Here is a 24,521-nt window from a genome sequence, read left to right as displayed (position 1 = left end):
GTTCTAGAACCAAACTGTCACCTATATGTGGTGTTCTACAGAGGTGGAGAATCTTCCTTGAAAGGCAGTTACACAGACACGACCACCAAAGTTTGGTTCCTGAATATGTATTTTTTACTGAAAAATCATTCATAAATTAACATACAAAAATGTACAAACACATGAGTGAATAATGTAATGACAAAGGACGATTTCTGTGAAAAGTGTTTTTAAAACATCTTTAGGTTTCAGTGCAAAAATGTACCCTGGCACCTTTTAAAACAGAGAGCAAGCTCGAATAAACAAAAGCAACGATGGAGTAAGCTAGCTGCATTCAATGCCTCATCAGTGGTGTGTGGGTACACTCAGTATGTGTGCCGCTGCTCCGCTACTGTCCTCTGAGGAAGGGAAGTGCTGACAGAGTCCCCGTTTTAGCAAAACCCCTCTCCCCTGAAGGAGACCCTGTGTGAAGGCGAACCTCCACACACAAGGCAGTCAAGGGCAAGGTCAGTTTAAGGGTCATCATCTATAGCACTGAATAAGCTCAGCTGCCAAAATACACCAAGGTCATACTCGCTTCTTGTTGTCATTTTCCTTAAGCATCCGTGGCCTAACCCGTGGCCTGTCAGTATGGTTTTGACTGTGACATTTCCCACTTAGCATGTGACTTGGTGGACAATGATTGACAGTGCCCACTAAGAGTCCACACTAAAAACAAACTTGGACATGATTGCAAAAGAATACAAGTGACCCTACTTTGAGCAGTATAAAGACCTTTTCTTTCGTTCCCAAATCGGCATTTTCTTTCTTCAATCAAGTATCAGCCTTTGGCCCAAAGCAGTACCCTGTGGCAAGTGTGAGAACGCAGAGCTCCAACCGGGACACATGCTGCATGCACCACTGTCCCTCCTGGAAGCCCCTCCAAAGGACATGGCTTGCCACACTGAAAGCAGCGCCTGGCCTTCAGTGCAAAAACAGGAGAATTCGGGGAGTGAGGGCTGGGCCCATGGCTCAGTGGCAGCACACTTGCCTAGCATGCCAAAGCCATGGGTTTCATCCCCAGCACTGTAAAACCAACAAAAGAAGGGCAGAGGGTCAGGACTGGGGATCGACACAATCTTTATTGCTGTGTGTACCGTAAGACAAAGGCAAGTCAACGCAGCCGTGCAGCTCCTTGCCCAGTGCAAACAGATGATGCAGCTCACTAGTGCTCTCAAGGGCAGGCACCTGCTCTCTCATATGAGCGGGAAGCATTCTGCAACACCATCTGCTCCCTAGATACCACTCTATTCTACAAAAAGAACAAAAACAAGGAAAAAAAAAAAGAAAAGAAAAACAAGGCCTGGCCAATCACTCCCACAGTCTGTGGGGATCATATGTCCACAGAACCAACTTGTGCAATGCAAAAACCCCAACCCCATATATTTACACACCCCACACCCACCTATGTAAACCATGAACATCAAGGGTGCTGAAGGCAAAAAGGCAAAGAACAGAAGTTGGAGGCCTGAAGGAAGCACTCCTCACCACACACAGAGCCCTGCTGTGGAGACAGCTGTGGGCGCAGCAAACACAAGAAGGGAGGGCTCAGGGACCAGGGACCGTTTTGAGTTCAGTAGGAAGCAGGGGGACCTCTGCTGGCTGCCTGTCAAAGCTCTGGTGAGATCTCACCTGGACCCCGGCTGGCACACTGCATCCCAATGCCATCTGCTCCTTGGTGGAGCCTTTCCCAATCAATTGCTTATTAGCACAACACAGTGTCTTCTGAGAAACCAAAAACGGAAACAGAGAAACCACTGAAGCCAGCTGGTCACACAGGCACAGCTCTGAGAAACTGGCCAAGTTCCAAAGAAAGTGGAGTGTCACCCAACAACCACTCTGAGATGTTGAAGGAACAAAAACAAAGTTCAGAGAGCTGGGGTCCGCGGGGACCCTGCTACACAACACAGGTGGGCCTGGAACTTGCTAGGTAACCCACACTGGTCTCAAACTTCCTGTTCTCCAGCCTCTGCCTTCCACACTGGAGTGATAGCCTGCGCCCCTGTCTCCCAACCGTCACACACCCCAGCATTGAGGGGTCTGTAAGAGAGGAGGACACTGTGCTCTAAGAGCAGTCCCTGCTTAGCTGTTGAGTCTCTGTTAGGGAAGCAGGAAAGAGGAGCTGTAGTGAGAGTTCTTTTCTCTGCCCCATGTCACCAAATGACAGGAATCTGGGAGATGACACTCGATCCTCAACTGCATGGTAACTCAGTTAAGTTTGCCACCCAATGTGATCTAATATATGAAGCCCTCACTTTGAAGTGGAGCCAGCTATAAAATTAAATTTTAAAAAGGCATTTTACATGGCTTATTTACAATTACACTTCTTTAAGAAGTGACTGTTATGTGTCTATCACCCCAGATCCCTCCCCTCCACCCTTAGTTCCCACCCAATGCAGGTAATTTTCTTTAAAAAAAAAAAAAAAAAAAAAAAAAAAAAAAAAAGAAAGAAAGAAAGAAAAAAGGAAAAAAATCCCCCAAAACAAAACAAAAACAAAAAAGAAAAGAGATTCAGAGAACTGTTTGCGGTCCTCCTGCTTCAAGCCAGGGTGGCCTCTGGGCTTGGCCATCCATCTGAGGGCACCTAGGCTGGCCCTAGGGTGGGGACGGAAGAGGGCAGCAGGGCAGACATCTGTCTTGTAGAATGAAGCCAGTGCTGATGAGAGGTGTCCCCAAGCCGCCTGTCCCTGTTTGGGCCTACAGCGAAGGCCTTTGTGCGTGTGCTCTGTGACAGTTTTCTGGAACCCTACGGTTCTGTACTCCACGCTCTTTCTGTCCTCGTGCTGGGTTGACCTCAGGATGGCGCATCACAGCGCTTTTGAGGGGGTGGTGGGTAGGCGGATGCGGCTTCTCTCCGCATCTCAGTACTCAGTCACCTGAGCCAGCTCGGGTGTCAAGTTGACAGTTATGTTTTTATACAAGGCGTCATATGTGATGTTTGCAAAGTAGTTCAGGTTGTTGAGGCCATCCAGTCCTTGCCGCTCCTTTGACTTCCTCAGAAGAGCATACCTGGGAAGCCAAGGACAGAGAGGGACTCAGAGCCAGCATCCCAGTATCTCACCTAATGCCTCAGAGGCCAAAGGAAATGCAGGCTCAAGAGTGGAGAAGCCCGGAAAAGAGATTAGAGGAGGGAACAAAAAGCAGCCAAGTTTAGAGCTCTGTCTCTCCCTTGGAGACACCTTCACAGTGCAGGGGTCAGCAGAGTGTGACCCCAACTCTCAAGCTGCATGGGAGACCCAATATCTAAACCTCACCATTGGTCAGCCAAAATGTCTGCCTACCTTGGTTAATCTCAACAGATACCCATGATGCCTAGTCGCACCAGAGGCAGAGGGGTGGTGCGCCAACATAAATGATACCAACCTTCCAAGAAACTGGACTTCTCCTCGATGGTGGTGAGGAATGGACTTGTATTTTCCTGTGTCCCCTTCTGGCCGACTCACAGAATAGCCTGCATTTTGTACCCTATCCAAAACCAAAGGGACAGCAGTGAGATGCTGAAGACCCAGAGACTAGTAAACTCTAAGACAGCTTACAGCCTCTCCAACAACATCCAAGCACCTTCTCATTCATCCAACTGATGTGATGTTTATTTTAACCAGCTAACACTTCGTGTGTGTGTGTGTGTGTGTGTGTGTGTGTGTGTGTGTGTGTGCGCGCGCGCGCGCGAGCGCACGCACATGTGCTTGGAGAGGTTAGGTGAAAACCCTGCATGTCACTCCTCAGGCCCTGTGAGCCCTCATTTTAGAAAGGTGGCCTGGAGCTCACCACATGGGCTGGGCTGTGGCTGGCCTGGGGGTCCGCTGGCTTCACTTTCCCACTGTTGGGATTACAGGCATGTGGTACTGAGACCAACAACTTTTTTTGAGACAAGGTCTTACTGTGTAACTTTGACTAGCCTGGAACTCCCTGTATAGACCTGTCTGACCTGGAACTCACATAAATCTTCCTGCCTCTACCTCCCCGGGGCTGGGATTAGTGGTGTGTGCTAATATGGTGCTTTGAATGAAAATGTGTCCCATAGGTTCCATTATTTGAACACTTGGTCCCCAGTTAGCAGTGCAGCTTGGGGAGGCTTAAAAGGTGTGGTCTTTCTGGAAGGAGTCAGTCACTGGAAGTGGGCCTTGAGTTTAAACCCACTTCCAGTTTGCTCTCTCTGCTTCATGCTTGAGGTTGAGGATGTGTGCTCTCGGCAGCCTGCTCCAGCTACCATGCCTACTGCCTCCCTACCATGATGGACACCTACCCCTCTGGAACCATAAGCCCAAATAAACTCTTCCTTCTATAAGTTGCCTTAGTCATGGTGTTTTATCACAGCAACAGAAAAAGTAACTAATACATGTAAGACAAGCTTGTTTCAAATTTAAATAAAAAATATTATAAAAAAGTAAATAATACAGTCACTAGTCCCAGCTTTAAAAACAACAACAACAACAAAACCCCCCCCAAAAACATGGTTTTAACAATTGAGCTATCACCCAGGCTCTGTGCTCTGTGCTCTCTCTCTGTGTGTGTGTGTGTGTGTGTGCGCGCGTGTGTGTGCGTCTCATAGTCAGCTAGTGCACCGGAAAGTGCTCCATCCCTGAGCTACACCCCAGCAGCTGTCATATGTGTTTCTTGACTGTGTAGTCACACTAGGCATTTAATTAACCTGGAGAGATGCCCACACATGTGAACAAAGCAGGGCATACCCCCATAGAATGCCCACCAGCAGAAGATTAACTAGCATTTCTGTCTTGGCAAGACCATGTCATTGCTATTGAAAATGATATCTTAGGGGCTGGGGAGATGGCTCAGCTGATAAAGTGCCAACCATGTAAGCATGAGGACTCGAGTTTGGATCTACAAGAACCCATGTAAGAGCTGATCACAGTGTTGTGTGTCTATTACTCCAGCACTGGGCGGGGGAGAAGAGGGAGAAGAGGAGGGACAGCTGACCCTGGAGTTCAGTGCTAGCCAGCTTAGCCGAGTCCATGAGCTCCAGCTTCAGTGAAGGGCCCTGTCTGAAAACACAAGGTGGAGAGGTACTGAGGAGGACCCCAACACCTATCTCAAGTCCCCACCCACAAGCAGCTGCAGACTGCAGGGACATATCTGGGAACAGCTCACCAGGGACTCTACCCCTCAGCTTGGGGAGGTTCCCCTGACATGGGCACACAGTGCACATAAAGCCACAGGGAATATGGGAAACATTGTTATAACATGGCTCAAGAGCTCTAACAAACACATCACATTCTGACCAAATTCATTTCTAAGACCTTTTCCTATGTTCCAGTGCAAATGAGACAATCTACTAAGATACCATCTGCATGCATGGGAACACTGAAGGCTAACCATGCCAGCAGGAAACTGTGTAAGTTTCAGATGGCATCCCACACAAAGACACCGTGTGTTTCTAACACTTATATCACCTGGGCCCAAGTAGGGACACTTAGCTGAGCCTGAGGCAACTGCTGCTACTCATCTGATGTTTGAAAGACAAACTAAAATGATGACAATGTTTTTTGGGGTATGAAGACTGGGGCAATTTATTTTTATTCACATATGAATTTTACAATGCACATACTTCTTCCTTCCCCTGTTCTATGAAGGAAGTCTCACTAGGTAGCCTAGACTGACTTTGAAGTCAAAAAACCTTCTTCCTCACAGCCTCCCAAGTGCTGACATCATAGGTCTGAGGAGACACCACACCCAGTTATTATTTTCTTTCTTTCTAATATTTAAGTATTGAAAACTTTTTTTTTTTTTTTTACTTTATGGTATGTATAAGCACCTAGTGCAAGACTGGTGCCTTTGGAAGTCAGAAGAGGGCATCGAATCCCTTGGAATTATAGTTATAATAGACAGCTGTGAGCTGCCATGTGGGTGCTGGGAACTGAACCCAGGCCCTCAGTAAGAGCACCAACCAAGTGTTCTAAACCAGCAAGTCATCTCTCTGGCCCCAAATTAATCTTTACATTTTTATGTGTGTATGTTTGTATGTCTGTGTGTGGGTATGTGCAGGTGAGTACAGATGCCTACAGAGGACACAGAATCCTCTAGAGCTAGAGTTACAGACAGCTGTGAGTAGCCCAGTGTGTGTACTGGGAACCAAACTTAGGTCCTCTGAAAGAGCAATAGGTGCGCTTAATGCTGAATCATCTCTCCAGCCCCCGTACATTATTATAAAAGATTGTTAAGCTGTCATTTAAGTTTATTTTTACATGTCAAAGGAGAAAATGAGAATAGTTGCCTTAGTAGAAAGTAAAGGTTTTTTATAGTTTGGTTAGAAGGGTTTTTCTTTGTTATTTAGTGTTATAACTATATAATTTTTAAAACAAACTCTAAATAGTCATGACTCCCAATATTCATCTCCCTCACGAAAGAAAGCAAGGCAGCGGCTCCTAAAATGCGGCGGGAAGGGTGGTGGAGCTGCGGTGCTGTGGGTGCTCACAAGGGGAAGCTGGGACAAGAGTGCAGAGCTGGTGGTGGGGGACACACCTACCAGCCTCAGACTGACAGCGAGCTGGAATGGGGTCTTTCACATAGTTCTTTCCAATGTGGCTGCAGGGGTACTGGGTGACACAGGTAGCTCCTTGTCTGAGACACGATGGCGTGGCTGGGGTGAGGGCAGGATAAGGATACATACCTGTTCCACAGGTCGTCATCTTCTCCGCCCCAGCCCCAGAAGGCATTAGGAAAGCCATTGATTTTCTGAAACTGTTCTACAGTCAGGCCACTCACTCCACCAAAAAACTCTGCATAAGGAAGCCTGAAGGAAGGACAGGAGCCTAGTTAGATCTAGAGTTGAATTTCTTGTAACGAATTTGTCTGTTTTCCTGCACTGCAGGGATGAAACCTCACTCAGCCAAGCAAGAGGACTGAGCACCACTTCAGGCTCCTAGCACCAACTTTATTGTGCAGTGAGTGACAGAACACAGAATTTACTCAGTGTGTACTCACTGGGTTGTACAACCATGGCCACGATCAGTGTCCAGTTACTCCATCACCACGAGTGCCTGTCGCCCCCCCCCCCCCACACACACACCAGTCACACTACTAACCTACTTTCCACCCTCACAGCCCCACCTTCTCTGGACACTTTCCACAGTGAACAAGATGGTGACACTTGGCATGCCTGCTCACTGCTGAACTCCTCCTACACACTCTGCAAGCCACCCATCAGCTGACATAGCCAGTCACAGCCAGCTGCATCTCATTTCTGCCACTGGCCTTCAGGAGGAGGAGACACTCACAGGTACATGTATTTGTCCAGTTTAGTTGCGAAGTGCCTGGGCATCTGTCCACAGCCATAGTAGTTGCGGTCGCTCTCAGGGATATGATCCACATCATGAAAGATCAGGCAATCCCAGTCCAAGTCCTTCATGGCTTCTAGAAAGCCGACATTGAAAAGCATGGCTCGGTTAAAGGGCTGGGTGCCAACCTGAAAGAACAAAGGATCTTGAAGCAAAGACCTTACTGCCTTCACTGCACACCAAAAGTGCTCCTAGGAGCCAAATGTACAGACCAGTAAGCCCAGAGTCTGCAGCACCATTCAGCCCACAGTCTCCCGGAGAGCCCACTGGACCCTGTCTTGTTTCTTCAGAAAGCACTGCATTGACACACACGCAGCAGAAACAGAGGCCCCCAGCACAGGGTAAGAGAGGAAAGGCTGGGTGCTACCAAGTCTCAGTCTACGCTACTTACATTGCCCATCATCATCGCCAGCATGTCGCCAATCTAAACACATCTGGTGAAGAAGATGTGCTCATCTGCTGGTCTCAGCTTGTTTATTATGAAAGTACCACTAGAACAGTCATGAGTTTTCAGGGACTAATGTCTAAGGGTTACAATTTTTGTAGCAAGTAGAGAGACCAGTTCATACTAGTTATGGCCTAGTTGAACTACCCGTTAACCTTCACTTCTCCAGCCAGTACCAAAACACACACCCAGGACAGGTGCTGGTTGGTTTTGATGTTTGTCAACTTGACACAGACCTAGACGTATCTAGGAAGAGAAACTTTTCTTTTTGGTTTTTCAACACAGGGTAGGGTTTCTCTATGTAACAGCCCTAGCTGTCCCGGAACTGGCTTTGTAGACCAGGCTGGCCTTCAACTCAGAGATCCACTTAACTCTGCCTCCTGAGTGCTGGGATTAAAGGCTTGTGTCACCAAGCCCAGAGGAAGCTTTGGTGCTCATTGTGAGAAAACCTCCTTAAGGCAGCACCACCCTGGGCTCTTTACACTGAAGACAATGTCACTTGCAACTTTCCAGATTGTGGACTCAGAAGAGAGAGAAGGGAACTAGGGCCACTTACTTGCTCAACTACATAGAAAGCAAACTGCAGGCGCTGGCGCTGAAGCATGGGGAGCAGGTGTCGCAGGAGGACCGGGAGATGTTCATGGCGGTTCCGGAAGGGGATGAGGATGGCCACCTGCAGTGGATCACAGGGTAGGGAGTCACAAGTTAGCTGCTGGCCCTAGCTGCCCAGTTAGCTCTCTGCATTGCTACACAGTTGGGTATGCATAGACGAGAAACCCTCAGGGAATGCTGAGGCCCCTTGATATCCTCTAATGCTGACCTGTGCAAGCAAGGCCACCCTGGAACTAACTGGATCCTATTTAGACTACAGCTCTAGGAGGCGTATATACCCTGGTGGTCCAGCACAAAGGTCCCTCTAGAGGCATGTAAATACAAAATGAGCCATGCTCCTCAATGCTGCACACAGTTCATTCCACACTGGGCATCTGTGGACACTTGCCACTGTACACTAAGATGGTCCCGTGGCTTATGTCATGGTCCCTGCCTCACAGGGTCAGCAACACCCAAGCCCTTTATTAAACACTTGGTCAAAGGATGCCCTTAAGCTTCTGTCTCCCATCCTGACTACAGTCATCCTACAAAGGCCCAAGGGTCCAGCTAGATAACTGCACTCCAGTCCACTTATCTTCCAGTAACTTGGGAGACCAGACAGGAAACACTGGCTCTTCAGAGACACAGCCCACAAATGTGTCAGCTGACCTACCGATCCCACCTCCTGTAAATAATCCTGCCTGGGAACAAAGGGGTTCAGTGCCACCACACACCAACAGGGTGCTGCCAATCTCTATGACTGCAGGAAGAGTCCTTGGGGAAACCTATTTCTCAAAAATGACAAGGCAGAGCGCAATTTCCCGGATGTCACAGCTCTTGAATCCCAGCAATCCCAGATGCGTTTCTAAACACCTGGGGTCTGACACACAGCCTACCTTCCATCGAGGCACACAGTCCGAAGGCTTCCAGTGGCCTCCAAGCTTAATGGCTGGGTCTCTGGAGAAGAGCTCGTGAATATCGTCCATTCTGATCTCACTCATGTTTATGTCTATTGGGCCCTCTGGACAGAGAGGGAGGAAAATAATTAAGAGTTTCCCAGGCGGAGCCCTAGCCCTGTGCTTTCCATCTCTCTGCCCTTTAGTGTGTCACTTCCATCTGACAAAGTGTACCAAAGGGACAACACTGTGGTGACATTTTATTTATGATCTAACAAATAAAGCTTGCCTGAAGATCAGACTGTAGAATCACACTAGTTAGTCATAGAAGCCAAGTAGTGGTGGCACACACCTTTAATCCTAGCACTCAGAGACAGAGGCAGACAGATCACTTATTAATTCAAGGCCACCCTGGGCTACATGAAAATGATCCAGTCTAAAAGAGAAACAGCTCACACAAAGGTGATCCCAGCACTTGGAGTGACACGCCTTTAATTCCAGCATGAAGGAGGTGGAGACAGGAAGGGGTATGGCTGGGTAGAGAGAGGAAAATAAGGCAGGAGGGGACAGGAGCTCAGGGCAGTCTGGGCAGTCTGAGGCAGGAGTCTGAAGCAGGCAGTGAGCACTGGTAGAGGTGAGAACTCTCTAGTGGCCAATTCGCTTCTCTCATCTCCAGCTTTCACCCCCTGATAGCTAACTCTGAGTTTTATTACTAATACCAATCAGAATTCATGCTATATAACAACTTAGAGGCTGGCTCCTGCCAAGGCAGAGAAAGAAATGAAGCCCTTGCAACCAAGGTGTGGCAGCTCTTTTTCAAGACCCTCCCTGCTTCAGGGAGCTCCAATTTCACTTCTCAATAAACTGCTTGCCCTTCAAAAAAGCCTCTGAGGTGACAGCTGAATCCATCTGAGGGACAGAAGAGTGGCACACTTAGGTCTGGCAGCTCATTCAGAAGTAAGGCCAGCTGCCTATGTCACCCCAGCCACCAGTGAGTAGGGGCTCTGACTAATGATGCCCAAACTCAGAGCACTCATCTTTCATGAGGCCATAACTGAAACCATAACAATCCAATCAGTAAGTGCTGGGAAGCCAAGCATGGGGTACACACCTTTAATTCCAGCCCTCAGGGAGGAAGAGGCAGAAGGATCTTTGTGAGTTCCAGGATAGCCTGGTCTTTAGAGCTAGTTCCAGACAACCAGGAGTACTAGTGCTGGGATTAAAGGTATGGCCAGTGTGAGAGACAAAGCTCCATTTTAAATTTTAATCACTATGCCCAAGAGATCCATGAAACAAAAATGTCTGTGACTTGCAAGCTCCTTATCCAAGGACAGATAGTTCCTGAAATGCTGGAGGCTGTTGTTTATGGGAGATAACAAGTCACACATTTTCACTCCCTAAACAAGTGTGTTTGACCCATCTGCACCAATGTGCTTGATCACGTGTGAGAGAGGTTCACAGGCTGAAGCCACATCAGCCTGTACTTACACCTGATGGGGGGTGTGATGAATTATGGGTTTTCCTTCTTAGGCCACTACAAACTATGTTTCTAAGCCATTTCCCAGGACTGTGGATATGGACCTGTCCAGAGCCCATCTACCTGGACAATATTTAAACTATGGTAGTGGTCTTATTTTCAACTAGTGGAATTAACAACCATTATTCATGGCTTGAATTTTTTTAAAGCAACATTTTGTTAAGAAAATAATTTCTGTTAGGTCATGGTGGCACATACCTTTAATCCCAGCACTGAGCAAGTAGAGGCAAGTAGATCTCTGTGAGTTCAAAATCAGCCTAGTCTACAAAGAGAATTCTAGGACCCTATTTCAAAAGACAAACAAACAAAACTACCAAGAAGAAAATAACCTCTAGCAACTAGCCAGAGTGGAATAGGAAAGAAGTGTGGGATGGGCAGAGGGGAAGGGACACAAGTAAGACACAGAAAAAGTGTGACACCGAAAAGAAGGAAGATGGGTAGAGAGGTCTATTGTATCAAATCAGTGGGCAATTTATACTAAAATGACAGAGGGATGGCCAGAACTCTCTCCAGGGCACATTATGAAGGTCACCACAAAGGGCAGGACACAGCACCACTGAGAATGTGGGTCACTTGCAGCAGGTTTGGCTGAAGAGGAGCTGGTTGGTGTGCAAGGAATTCCTGCAGCCCCAACTCCCAGGGCAGGGAGCCATTTCACAATCCAAACAGGCAGGGAGGCCACCTGGTCACACTCCCCCTTCCAGGATGGATCTACTTACTCATGGAAGGGAGCCTCTCTGGGCAAGGGTGGTTGGCAAAGTAGGTGAAATCTTCAGGAAGAAATGTTGTGGTTGGAGGGAAGGCTTCACTGTGGTTCAAGTCCAGAGGATAATCTAGGTAGGGAAGAGAAAGGCAGCTCAGCCACGCATTAGGATTCTGATTCCTTCAGCTCCTCAGAAGGGTTTGTAGCTTGGTGGGAGCAGGTGGTTCAGTGCTGAAGCTACAATGTGAAACCATCAACAGGAGAAAGAGTAGAGGGGACTGCTGTAAGGGACCCTCCCCAAATGCATGTGGGCTTCTGGTACTCAAGCTTACAAGACAATGGGGACCAGAATGAAGTCTAAACAGCACAGACCCCCCCCCCCCAACTCTTATTGTACCAGAACTTCTGACCTCTGACAATCTGCCTTGGCATCTGCACTTGTTCACAGCCAAGGAGCTCATCCCATAACCTGCTTCTGGTTATCTCTTCTATGAATTCACTCTAGATGAGGTAGGCCACTACATTTTTCCCCACTGCCTCATGCCCCTTCTTGTCCTATAGTCTCCCAGTTACTTGCCATAACTGGACTTAGGGCAATGATTGGTATTAATCTGAAGATACCATAAACATCTGTCATAGTTGAGGAGTGTGGAAGGTGATGCTGTTTTTTGGAGCTGTTCTTATCTTCTGTCACCTCGGTTTTACATGGAATTACTCCTGGTTCAGCACTGTGCCGTCCTTCTGCACTTGCTGTGACAGATCTTTCAACAGTGCCACTGGATGACCTTCACCCTGCACGTAGAACTAATCTCATTTTTGAAAGTCCTAGTTTCCTCTTCTCACTCACTATAGTGCAGATTCTCCAATGACTTCCTTAAGGAGGGTGGGGGCAGAGAGATGGCTCAGTGGTTAAAGCAGGCTACTCTTGCAAAGGACTCAACTTTAGTCCCAGCACCCACAGCTCAAAACTGTCTGTAGCTTCAGTCTCATAGATCCAATGTGCTCTTCTAGCCTTTATGGTATGCATGTGGCACACAGAGCTACATGCAAGCAAAACACTCAAACACACACACCAACAACAAAACACATTTAAAACTTTTAAAAAGATGTGGGGAAGTGTGGTAGTGCACACCTTTAATCCCAGCACTCAGGAGGCAGAGGCAGGAAGATCTCTGTGAGTTGGAGGCCAGCCTGGTCTACAAAGTGAGTTCCAGGATGGCCAGGGTTACAACACAGAGAAGACCTGTCTGGAAAAATGACAACTACCAAGATGGCGGAAAGTATATGCTTTTGAAACCTAGTGTATCTGATGGTTTCTGTTTCTCTCACTTTGTTCACAGTGGTTGATTGAGCTACAGCATTGTAGACAAGTTCCCATATATAGTTGTCTGCCACCTTTTAGGCTGTGGTGCTGAAAGTGGCTGGTGCCTTTCAAATACATGGCTTTGTAGGTGGCCAGTAACTTCTTTTTGGAAGTAGAAGAGCTTGCTCTTTGTTCAAGAATTGCAAATGGTGTTGCCTTGCTGGGAATCTACTTCCAACCCTGTGGTGGCTGTTCAGCGGGCTTTTCAAGCCTGGAAACTCACCATTCTCTGGTCCTGGAATGTTTAGGGTGAGGTGTCACCTGGTGACAAGGCTTCCCTTCACTTGTTTCTGTATCTATTTCAGTAGTATGTTGCTAAGCATTGGAGTGGGAAGTCGGTCAGCTGTTAGGGCGTGGACACCAAGTCACGTGGCAGGCTGTTCTGGCTGAGTACATGGTTCAGGCACACACACCCCCTTCCCGTCCCAGTATCTCCAAGTCTTTCACTGGTCTTGTCAGATTCCCCAGAGAAATCTGTTCTAGTCCTCTGCCATAACTGCAGTCCTGAGTTAAGTAAGCACTCTGGCACAGAGGACAAAAGCACACCCACCCACACCAAAGGGACTGCTTTACACATGTGAGAATCTTAGGGCTCCAGTTCCTTGACAGGCTGGGGACAGCTCTGGGCATCAGGCTACCCAGCCACTTTCAGCCTTCCTGGATCTTGGTCCCTCACTTTATTCCTTTCTGATTTTTTGAGACAAGAGTCTCAAGTATACTAGGCTGGTCCTCAAACTTGCTACGTGATGGAGGATGACCTTGAACTCCAGGTCTGAAGCGCACCTTTATTCTGATTCCCAAAGGTTTGGGACATTGGCCATTCCTGAGCTTTGAGGGACTCTGGGGACACTCTGGGCAGTGAGGCTCTCCTGTTGTATTATCAATTACTGGTTGGCTTCCATGAGTCTGTGAAGTCCTTGTCCTTCATCTTTGCTTCCCAACCTACCCTCCCTCCCTGTGGTCTTCTTACTCCTAAGCTTTTATACCATTAAACACACAAAACACACACATCACACACATCCCATCCATACACTACTACACACATCACAAACATACACTACACACATACCACCAACCCATACAGGCACACACGTATATATAGCACCACACAGACCAACACCACACACACCCATACTAACACACACACCACCACACACACACAGGCACACATACATATACATACCACTACATACATACACACACACACACACACACACACACACACACACACACACTTTCGCATAATTTGAATGGGATCTAAGAGTGTGTAAGCAGATGTCTCTTTCCCAGAGTACCATTGCAACCACACAGCAAAAAGGCCGTGACACCATTCCCCTATAAGGTTTAACTGAAGCACCATACAGAAAACTCCCTCCAGGAAAGGGCGGGGCCAGCACAGCTGTGGCTGTTGGAGCCACATTTTTGCACAGACTGTCCTTTCCCAGCCCTTTAGATTCATACAGGTGTGACAACACTAAAGCTGGCTCTTATCCACTCTGTGATGGAGCTGGAAAATTTTCAACTCAGGCTGGTTTTTGTTGTTTTTTTCTTTCTTAAAGACTACCAAAAGGGCATCTAAGAGCCAAATGGCTAACACATCTAGGCCTTTATCCATAGACGGCACCTTGAGGCGTGCTGGTCCTGTCTTGGGAGTTCAGGTAGGAAATATAATGCTGTCCTTTGTTTGGAGAGTTTTTAAATGGCAGGATTACACTCTTTAAAAAGCTTTTTAAATTTCAGATGTATTTATTTTATGTGTATGGGGATGTTTTTGCCCACATTTGTGTCTGTGGACTACTTATGTGCTTGTGTCTGCAGAATTCAGTTGTAAGCTTTAGGTACAGGTGGTGGTGAACTGCCATCTGGGCACTAGGAACTGAGTCCAGGCTCTGCAAGAGTAGCTGGAGGTTCTATGCACTGGGCCAGCTCTCTGGCCCATCCAGCCCATGGATTCTACCTTTGCATACCAATCTCCACACTCAACAGAACAGCATTTCTCCCCTGGAGCCTGGGATAGACTCAGGGCTTTGTGCACAGGAGACAAGTATTCTCCATTCATTCAGCCACAGACCAGCCCTGATTTTATCTCCCTCCCTCCCTCCCTCCCTCCCTCCTTCCCTATCTATCTATCTATCTATCTATCTATCTATCTATCTATCTATCTAATCTATTTATCTTGACAAGGTCAAGAAGTATATACTTCTCAAGTGTTAGAATTTCAGGTTCAGTACTTCAATAATAGCTATTTTTTTTTAAACATGATTTACATGATTTATATTGTTTCTCTTTAAGAAAAAAAAAAAGTGAAGCTGGAGAGGTGGCTCAGTGGTTAAGAGTATTGACTGTTCTTCTAGAGGGCCCAGATTCAATCCCCAGAACCCACATGGCAGCTCACAACTGTCTATAACTCCAGTTCAAGGGAACCTGACACCCTCATACAGACATACATGAAGACAAAACACCAATGCATATAAATAAAGATAAATTAATTTTTTAAAAAGTGCTTAATGCTCACGCACCCCTACTGGCCAACCCATACTGACTTGTAACTTCAGCTTAAAGTGATCCAACACTCTCTTTTGGCCTTTGTGGGCACCTACAACATGCACTCTTCTCTCACACACACATACAATTAAATGAATCCTGAAAGAAGGTAAGAAATTGAAGCCAGTGAAATGATTTAGTGGGTAAATGCACTTGCCACCACGTCTGATGATCTGAGTTCAACTCCTGGGATCCACTTGGTGGAAGGAGATAACTAACTTCCATACTCACCCCATGACATATTCATGCCCCAAATGTAAAAAATAAGGGTGGGTGTAATGATGAACACCTTTAATCCCAGCACTTGAGAAACAGAGGTAGGTCCAGCTAGGAGTACACAGGAAAACATTGTCTCAAAAACATAACAAAAAGCCATGTTCTGAAAGACAACCTTGAGTTCAGAATGAAGATGCAGCCTTCTAGCTGCCTTAACACGCCCTGAGCAGGAGTGATGACTCCTGACCAGCCCTTCTCTCAACACACTCTCTTTAGGAGGTAATTACTCAGCCTCCCTGCCTCTCTTGGGAGAAGAGGCCCTCTTCATGAGCGCTTACCTGAGTCATTCAGGCTGCTGTTCCTCTTGGCATAGGCGCTGCGGACCACCTGCTCATACACCTGGGCACCAATGGTCCTCACATTGTCCCGAAGCAAGATGCCCTGAGCCTGCACCATGAAGAGGTAGGTATTCACTGTGGAAGAGGGTAGAAGAGAGCTGAGTAAGAAGCAGGAGTAGGAGTTCCTATCACACAACTTTTGTTCCTTTTTAGACCTTCAGCTCTAAAGCCTTCTGGTCTCATCTCTATTTTCCACCCTGGATTGGGGACACTCACAGTTCTTGGGTGGCTAGTAGGGCTCAGGGGAATTTCAGCCAATCCCAAGTGTTATGATAAAGTGCAAGGGGGACCTTGGTGGACTCCATGTTGGGTGAGGTTGACCGAGGTGGAAGGACAAACATGCCAGGCAGACAGGGCTTATGTGAGAAATTTTATTGGAAAGGGGAGGATAGGAAGAAGGAAAGAAAAAAGAGGTAAAGAGACACAGAGAAGATAGAAGAGGGAGATAGGAGCAGGGCGTTGGTGGTGGATGCCTTTACCCTAGCATTCGGGAGGCTGAGACAGGCCAAACTCTGTGAGTTCAAGTCCAGCTTGGTCTGCAAGAACTAGTTCCAGGACAGGCTCCAAGGAAAGAGAGAGGAAAAGAGAGGTCTTTCTTTTAAAGGGGTTCTTTGTACCTGGGCCGACCAGAATACTGCCTGAGTGCATTCTGCCAGGGAACAGGGGCAGGGCACCATAATGCCTGAATCCTTACACCAAGTAGTTGTAGAAAAGCATAAACTGCAGTTTTATCCCACCTGGTGTGTGAGCCTTCATAGTGCCCTCTAGCACAGTGACAATCAGAAGGACCTTTACAGACCAATGGAAACACTTGCAAAGATCCTTGCTCTCACTACATCTACTTTACATTTGGTGACACTCAGAATGAAGCTACAGGCCACTCTGCTCCCCCAGGTGCTGAAAGCTGTGTCCCAACACCTTTGTAGAACAGTGGGCTAAGATGCCTCACCCAGCCTGCCAACATGCCAGGCTCTTCAGGTAATGTGAGCAAACTAAAATATTCTGTGAGCAAATGAGTAGTTGATGGGCCAGCCACTGTCACCTTGAGCTGGTGTGGCTGTGTCTTCGGTCTCTCCAGGAGGGAGTTACATCCCAGAAACCATAATACCCTCTTTCCTGGCCAGCCACGCCATGACTCACTCCCTCTCACAAGGAAAGGACTGCCTTACAAGGGTGGACCATTTCCTAAGGTGGAATCTTTAATGTGTGGCTGGCCTCCAACATGGCCTCAGGCTGCAGTACAGGGCTTACTGTCTTGGCACTCCTCTGTGCTCAGTATACATGGCTTTGGGCTGTCAATTCTGGCTCAACAAGTTATATCTTGGTGACATGTTGTTATCACCGTGTCTCATACATAATGAGCAGTAACAACTAAAGGGATAATGGCAATTCACTCCATTCCAGCCATGGAATCTGATGTTACACTGGGAGTGGGGAGAAAAGTGGCTGGATGGCTCAGTGTGGAGACCCCAGGCATCCAAAACAAGATAGATCCATACTGAGGACACCTTCAGAACGGAGCCCACAGTATCCAATAGAAGTCTGTGCTGGAAGACATATGCACACCCACCCCACCCTCTTAAGAACAGAAAAGACATAGGGCTTGTTCTCCAGGAGACAGAGAACCTCAGAATTAATTAATTAATTAATTAGTTTATTTATTTATTTATTTTAGTTTTTTGAGACTGGGTCTCTCTGTGTAGCCATGGCTGTCTTGAACTTGCTCTGTAGACTGGCCTCCTGGGCTGCCCTCAAACTCATAGAGATCCATCTACCTCTGCCTCCCAAATGCTGGGATTAAAGGTGAGCACCATCACCACTGACATGAACTTCTGAGTCTTTAAGATGTACCCCTGAGAAGCTTGTACACAAGACATTTTCTATTTCCAACTTGCAGTGCAGTGTGGGGGCACAGTTCATCCATTAAAAATGAGACTTTAAATTTCCTATCAGATTACACTGTTCTGTGTTCCCATAACCTGGTCTTCCTTCATTTCTACACCAGCTGTTGGAAATCACTGTAAAAACAAGCAAGCAAGCTGCTCTTCATTCCATGGGTGCTGGTGGGTATGTATACCTGTATGGTGCATGTGTGTGAAGGCTAGAGGGCAACCTTGGGTATTAGCTTCAGGAATGTCATCTGCCTCCTTTGAAACAGGGCTTCCTTTTGGCTTGAAGCCTACAAACTAAGCAAGACTGGCTGGTCAGTGAGTACCAGGGACTGTCAAATCTCCACTGCCCCAGTGCTGGGATCACAGGCACAAGGCACCATGCCTAGCATTTTCACGCAAGAGCTATGGATGGAACTCGGGCTCTTTGGAACAAGCACTTTAACAACTGAGCCTTGACCTCACAACTCTCCTGCCCTCCGCCCAAATGCTGGGATTATAGATCTGTTCCATCTTCCCCAGATACAACTTTCTCTTACAACTAAGTTTTTGGTATCCTTCTCCATCGTGCCATCACAAAGGAGCCATGTGCTTAAAAAAAAAAAAAAGTTACTAGGACAGAGTCAGTGTTCTTCTCTTGCACAAAACTGTCAGTTGGATCTTTCTAATCCTAGGCACACACATCCTCCTGCTTCCATGGGGCTGCAACTGATACACAGTGGTCTGCTCTCATGTTGTACAAAGTCTCAGGAAACCTTCAAACCTGGGTCAACACAGAGTTCAGCAGGGAGCCTTCAACGCCAGCCTTCCCTTTCTGCCCCAGTTGTTTCTCCTGATGTGATAAAAAAAAAAAAAAAAAAAAAAAAAAAAATACCCTGACAAAAAAAAAACCTTAGGCAGAAAGGAGTCCAAGAGTGAAGCAGCTAGGAGAAACCCTGTGAGTGCTGGTTAGTGCTCAGCTTGCTTCTGACTCTTGCAGTTAGGTCCACTTTTCAGCTTGCCTTTGGGGTCAAGATGACTCAATGGATGAAGGTGCTTCCAGGCGATCTCAACCACCTGAGTCTAGGATTCAAGTGGAAGGAGACCTGACTCTTGAAAACTATCACACCCCATAAGCAATTTTTGTTTTTGTTTTTTTTTTTGTTTGTTTGTTTGTTTTTTAAACAGGTTTTCTTTGTGTAGCCCTAGATGTGCTGGAACTTGCTGTAGAACTGGCCTGGCCTCAAACTCACAGAGATCCACTTGCCTCCCCCACTCAAGTGCTAGGATTAAAAGCATGTACAGCCACCACCAGCAGCCAATAAGTTCTAATTAAAAATGTAATCTGTTTTATTAATAATCTGTGAACACTGTTTTGTGCATGAGTCTTGTCATTTTACTAAGAAATTCACACAATGGGCTGGAGAAATGGCTCAGCAGTTAAGAGCATACTGGCTGCTCTTCCAGAGGTCCTGAGTTCAATTCCCAGCACCCACATTGTGCCTCACAACCATCTACAGTGAGATCTGATGCCCTCTTCTGACATAAAGTTGTACATGCAGATAGAGCACTCAGGCATAAAAGAAATTTTAAAAATCTTAAGAGAGAAAGAAAGGAAGAAAGAAAGGAGGAAAGAAAGAAAAAAAAATTCACAGACACACACCACTAAAGCCTTTCTGTTTAACCACAGAAACATGCTCAACCCTGAAAAACATAAAAGACCAAGAAGGCAAATGTTGTCAAACAACGGGAAATTGTCAGACTCAGCCTGCCTGAAATCAGTACCATCTAAGAAGCCCCACCCAGAAACAATGATTTCCAAGAACACAGGCAATCTGTAAGACATTGCCATCTGCAAAGCAAATTCTCCTTTGGACTGAGTACAAAATGTTCACCAGTGACTATTTCCTATTCAACCCCACTTCCATGTGTATCTTCCTCATGTCTCAGCCTCCACCATGGTGTGCTACAGAGCCAGCTGACCATGTTGATGGTACTGGTACCCACAGTGACAGAGATGTCCACATGCAGCTGTTCACCTGCTACCTAAACGCTGCCAACTTGAGCCCCCTTCAGAGGGCTTCCAAACAGACAGCTCAAACCTGCTACTCCCCAAAGCAGCGCCTGACACTGACAGGTCACCTGGAATATCAACAGGTTCTCTGTAGATTTGGCTGTGGGAGATTCTGTTTGAGGCTATTTCTGGTAATAAACCTACTATCACTTGGGTACAGTCACTGGATATCAGCCACAGTGTGTTATTAATTTTTACTACACTTGCTGGAGGCAAGATACCCATAATCTTATTAATTGCTAAGTTCCCTTCTGTTACATGCACAAGTGACCAACAGTGACAGACTCTATAGGACTTTACAAGTGTCCCTCCTACCCTTTTGTTAAATGTGCAAGTGACCAAGGGTCACCGAGATGAACTGTATTTAGGAATTTATGAATGTCCCTAGAAAGTCATTACTAAACTTAGCCACATGACACATGAGCTAGTGTCCCAGCAGACATGACTAGTCTAAACACTCACTCAGAACTGCATCTTTATGAGGTAGATGCCATCCTGACCCTTTTTCCATGAAGTGTCAACACTTTTTGTTTCAAATCACCTCTGGGGCATTGGTTAGTGAAGTAAAAAATCCCAGGTGTTCTGGAACACTGTAATGAGCCTGGCTTTGACAAGTAGTACTTTCCAGTACCATGGCTGAACTGCAGTGAAAAACCAATTTTAGCTTGATATCCAACTGAGAAGGTCTCCATGGTGTCAGCATGTGCTTCCACAGACTTTAGACTTCTGTGAGAAGCATCAGGCCCCTGGGGAGCATGAGGGGTGGGGGAGGCTGAGCCAACACAGAACAGGCACCTGCTTAGAAATGCAGCCACAGTGTGCAAGTTGTTAAAGAAACAGGACAAATCAGCCTTGCTGATGACACTGTAATTATTACCCAGCCCCATGTCTAGATTGAGGAATCTCTTAAAACCATGATACAGATAAGACAAATAAGCTTTTCCTTGCAGCCATGGCTTCCCCAGAGTGCTTCCAGGCACAGAGCTGGCATCTCCTCTCTCCTCCTGGGTTCTAATCAACCTGCAGTTTCCTCTTGAACACAGACTAGTTAGACTATGACACAGAAAAACCCCCCATAAAACTATCAGTTTGGGAAGTAAAATAATGTGATATAATGAACCCACAAGGAAAAAGGGGACCAAGAACAAATGTGCTGAAGTGTTTGTTGTAGACCTGTGCAATGTCAGTGTGCCTAGAAAGCTAAAGCATCTAGGAAACAGAGCTCAGCACAGTAGGGAGCTGGAGAAAGAGAACAATCATAGGAACTTCTGTGCTACACGTGGTGTAAACACCACTCTGAAAGCCAGGGTACTGAAGAAAAGGTCCAGGACTAGACTTCCAGAAAGTCACCTAATGGGAAATGCTCAAACAAGTAAAGCCCCCACCCAAACACCAAGCAAGGTTCCAAAGCCAAGCCTGTGGGCTTGTTCCCATAAAGCTTTGTGTGGAAGGCTGAAGCACAGAGAGGCCAGCTTGGTCTACCTAGTGACTTTTGGGTCACCCTTGGCAATGAAGTGAGATTCTGCCTCTAAAGTACATAAACTGCAATAGTACAGGACTGCAATGCTTGTGTGTGGGAGGCAGAAGCAGGAAGCCAGTCCCCAATTCAAGGCCAGCTGGTCTACACAGAAGTAAGACTCAGTCTTGGTCTGTGAGTTGGGGAAATGGGTAAAAGCCAAATCTAACAATCTGAGTTTGATCTCCAAGACCTACATTGTGGAGGACACAAGGAGTGAACACAGAGATTCAAAGCACATGTGTCAGAAGAACCATGGTGTGACTCGCAGTATGCTGGGTGGAATATCTGAAGCTGCAAAACTTCCATACCAATATCTGGTAAGTTTATGAATAGCTGAATCCTGCCCTAACCACCAGAGATTAGAGAGAGAGGGGAGAAAGGGAGAGAGGGAAGTAGGGGGAGGGAGGGAAGGATGGAGGAAGGGAAGAAGAGAGAGAGAGAGAGAGAGAGAGAGAGAGAGAGAGAGAGACCCCTCGGGTCACTGACATTCAGTCGCCTCTGAGCCACAGAAGCAGGAACAGAGGTCTGCCTAAGTCATCTGACCCTGTGAAGTCAGATTTCACAACAGGGCTTGGTCTCTGGGACCCAGGTCTCCCAAGTGCCCAAAGGCATCCTCTTTTCTTTCTTTGATGTGATATTTTTACTGTCAGGGTCATTTTCAGTACTGGGCACCAACATGACATGCATGTACATATGCCTGCATACACATGTGCACACGCATTCAATCCCAGCACTCAAGGCAGAGGCAGCTCTGATAGTCTGCAACCAGTCTGGTCTACAGAGCCAGTTCCAGGACAACCAGAGTAGTGAGATCTTCTCAAACACACACAGATATTTACACACAATAAAATCTTTTTTTTTTTTTTTTTTAAAGCTACATTTCTTTTCTCTAGAATGTAAGAAGAATTTGCAGGTCCACACTGTCACATCCTTTTAAATGCTTTTGAGCAGCAGAAAATGTTTAAGGAAACTGGAAGTAGGATCCCACATAGGACAAAGGACAAAAGACAAAGGTTTTCATTTCAAGCTGACTCTGGGAAGAACTGCCTTGCTCTCAAAGGCCATGCCATCCCTGGTACAACAGCCATTTAGCCCATCACAGACTGCTTCCAGTCAACTTATTTCCAAGTTGAAAAAAAAAGAAGGTCAGGCAGTGGTGGCGCACACCTTTAATCCCAGTATTTGGGAGGCAGAGGCAGGAAGATCTCTGTGAATTTGAGGCCAGTCTGCTCTACAGAGCAAGTTCCAGGGCAGGCTCCAAAGCTACAGAGAAGCCCTGTCTTGAAAAAATAAAATAAAAAAGTGGCAAAATCAACAGTCATACAGTGTCTTGAAAACAATCCTACAAACCTGCCAGTCTTTTAAAAATCTGTATTAAACGGTACATGATTAGATTGTAAACACATGTCTAAACAAAGCTCACTAGACAGCACAGAGCAGGCAGGTAAGCCACAGCTTCCACTCTCACTGTCTTTATGGGAATTTGAGTTGTTTGCACATTTATATAGGCAGGAATATAAATTCTAATTGCAACTTCAAATTTTTAATTATGAATAGCATGACACTGACCAACCTTACAAGTGCCTACACCAGGTATATGCCCTACAGAGAGTTCAGCAAAGATTCCCAAATCTCACACCACATGACCAAAAGGGAACCCTGGGCCAGAAGAAACTACACACAAGCTTCAGACACTATCAGCATCACAGACATGTTGTCCAGCACCCACTGTGCACTGGACTGGGTAATGTGGAAGAAAAGATACTGTGAGAGGTGCAACCTTCCTCTTTCCCATTTCAGCCTTGGTCTGTCCTATGGTATCAGGTTCCTGCTGTGCTAACACTGCTGCTCATGAGTTCTTACCTTTCCTGATGCCCCTCCATCCCAGTGCTGAACTGACCACTCCTATTTCCAGTCTTTCCAGTCGGCATACCTACCATGGCCATGCCTGCTTCATGAAGAGCCACCTTGCCCTTGAGTGAAATGCAGGCTGGCACACAGAACACTGCTATGACCACTTGAGGTTGCTGTATTTGAATGACCTCTGCTTTACAAAGGTCAACAAGGGACATCACATTCTCAAACTTCCCTTGTCTTGAAGCCCAGAAGAGTGTCCCAGAATCAGAACTATCTACAGAAACCAAGAACTGAGGTACTGACAAAGGCACCAGCACTCCTGTCCTGAGAGTTGTATTTAACCACACAAATGGCTCACACAACAGGGGCAAGAATCTTCCTCTGGCTTTGGGTGGTGGATCGAGCACACCTATAACCTTGGCACTTACAATGTACAGGTGGGAGGACCAGAAAGTCAAGGCTACAACCAAGTTTGGAGGCTAGCCTGGACTACATGAGACCCTGTCTCAAAAGACAACAGAACAAAACTTTATTTCCTTTTCTTTGTTGCAATAAACCATTTCTCCAATCCTATGGGAAAGCTATTGTATGATAAAAGGGTGCTGTGTTAAACTTCACCAATTTTCTGCTCTCTGGCATATAGTCCAAATCAAATGTCTTCTTTTTCTTAAGTGATACATCTCACTGCAACCTAGGCTGGCCTTGAGCTTGTATCCTTCCTCCTCAGCCCCCCACCCAGGTTCCAAACATCTTCGATGCAGCCTCTTCACTAACCCTCTTTTGGAAGGCCATCTCTCTGTGTGTCTAGTGAGGATGATACTGTAATCGCATTACTGTTAGCCTGGAAGATCCTAGCAGATTAGTGGGGTTAGCCATTCTTTGTGAATTTCAGTTTCTAAGAAGCCATCATTCCAGTTCATATTAACACCCAACTTGCCAAACATTTGAGGTAAGTATCAAGCTTTCATCAAATAGTCAAAGATCCAGAGAAAACACTAAAAACTGCCCAGTCTGAGGCACACACAGCAAGTAAAGCAAGGCTTTCCAGAGAAGTCTGAGGGCAGAGTCCTCCTTCCAGTTCAGACACTAGGCTGCAGCTACAGCCTGCCTGTAGCCCATACAGAGGTTAGAGGCCGCAGAGGACAGCTTGTACTCCTCTCCTATGTTGTTCTTCTTCACTTGACCCAGAATGTTCAG

The 24,521-nt window shown here is 46.6% G+C and overlaps 1 protein-coding gene across 1 annotated transcript in view; it reads right to left on the bottom strand.

Annotated features, from left to right (window-relative positions):
- Nucleotides 1–1,081: 1,081 nt before the first annotated feature.
- B4galt5 (beta-1,4-galactosyltransferase 5) overlaps nt 1,082–24,521 on the bottom strand; it is a 53,139-nt gene continuing 29,699 nt past the window's right edge. Inside the window, exons 2-9 of the mRNA XM_051186020.1 lie at nt 15,947–16,081; nt 11,502–11,615; nt 9,246–9,370; nt 8,315–8,431; nt 7,254–7,441; nt 6,647–6,769; nt 3,382–3,483; nt 1,082–3,027 (exon numbers count right to left, since the gene is read on the bottom strand). Coding sequence (XP_051041977.1) covers nt 2,880–3,027; nt 3,382–3,483; nt 6,647–6,769; nt 7,254–7,441; nt 8,315–8,431; nt 9,246–9,370; nt 11,502–11,615; nt 15,947–16,081 — 1,052 coding nt within the window. The 3' untranslated portion in view covers nt 1,082–2,879. The remainder of the gene's footprint in view (nt 3,028–3,381; nt 3,484–6,646; nt 6,770–7,253; nt 7,442–8,314; nt 8,432–9,245; nt 9,371–11,501; nt 11,616–15,946; nt 16,082–24,521) is intronic.

This window comes from Phodopus roborovskii, unplaced genomic scaffold (genome assembly GCF_943737965.1).
Source record: "Phodopus roborovskii unplaced genomic scaffold, PHOROB, whole genome shotgun sequence".
Taxonomy (NCBI): Eukaryota; Metazoa; Chordata; class Mammalia; order Rodentia; family Cricetidae; genus Phodopus; species Phodopus roborovskii.
Note: the sequence above shows the minus strand (reverse complement) of the source record. Positions and strands in the feature narration are given on the sequence as shown.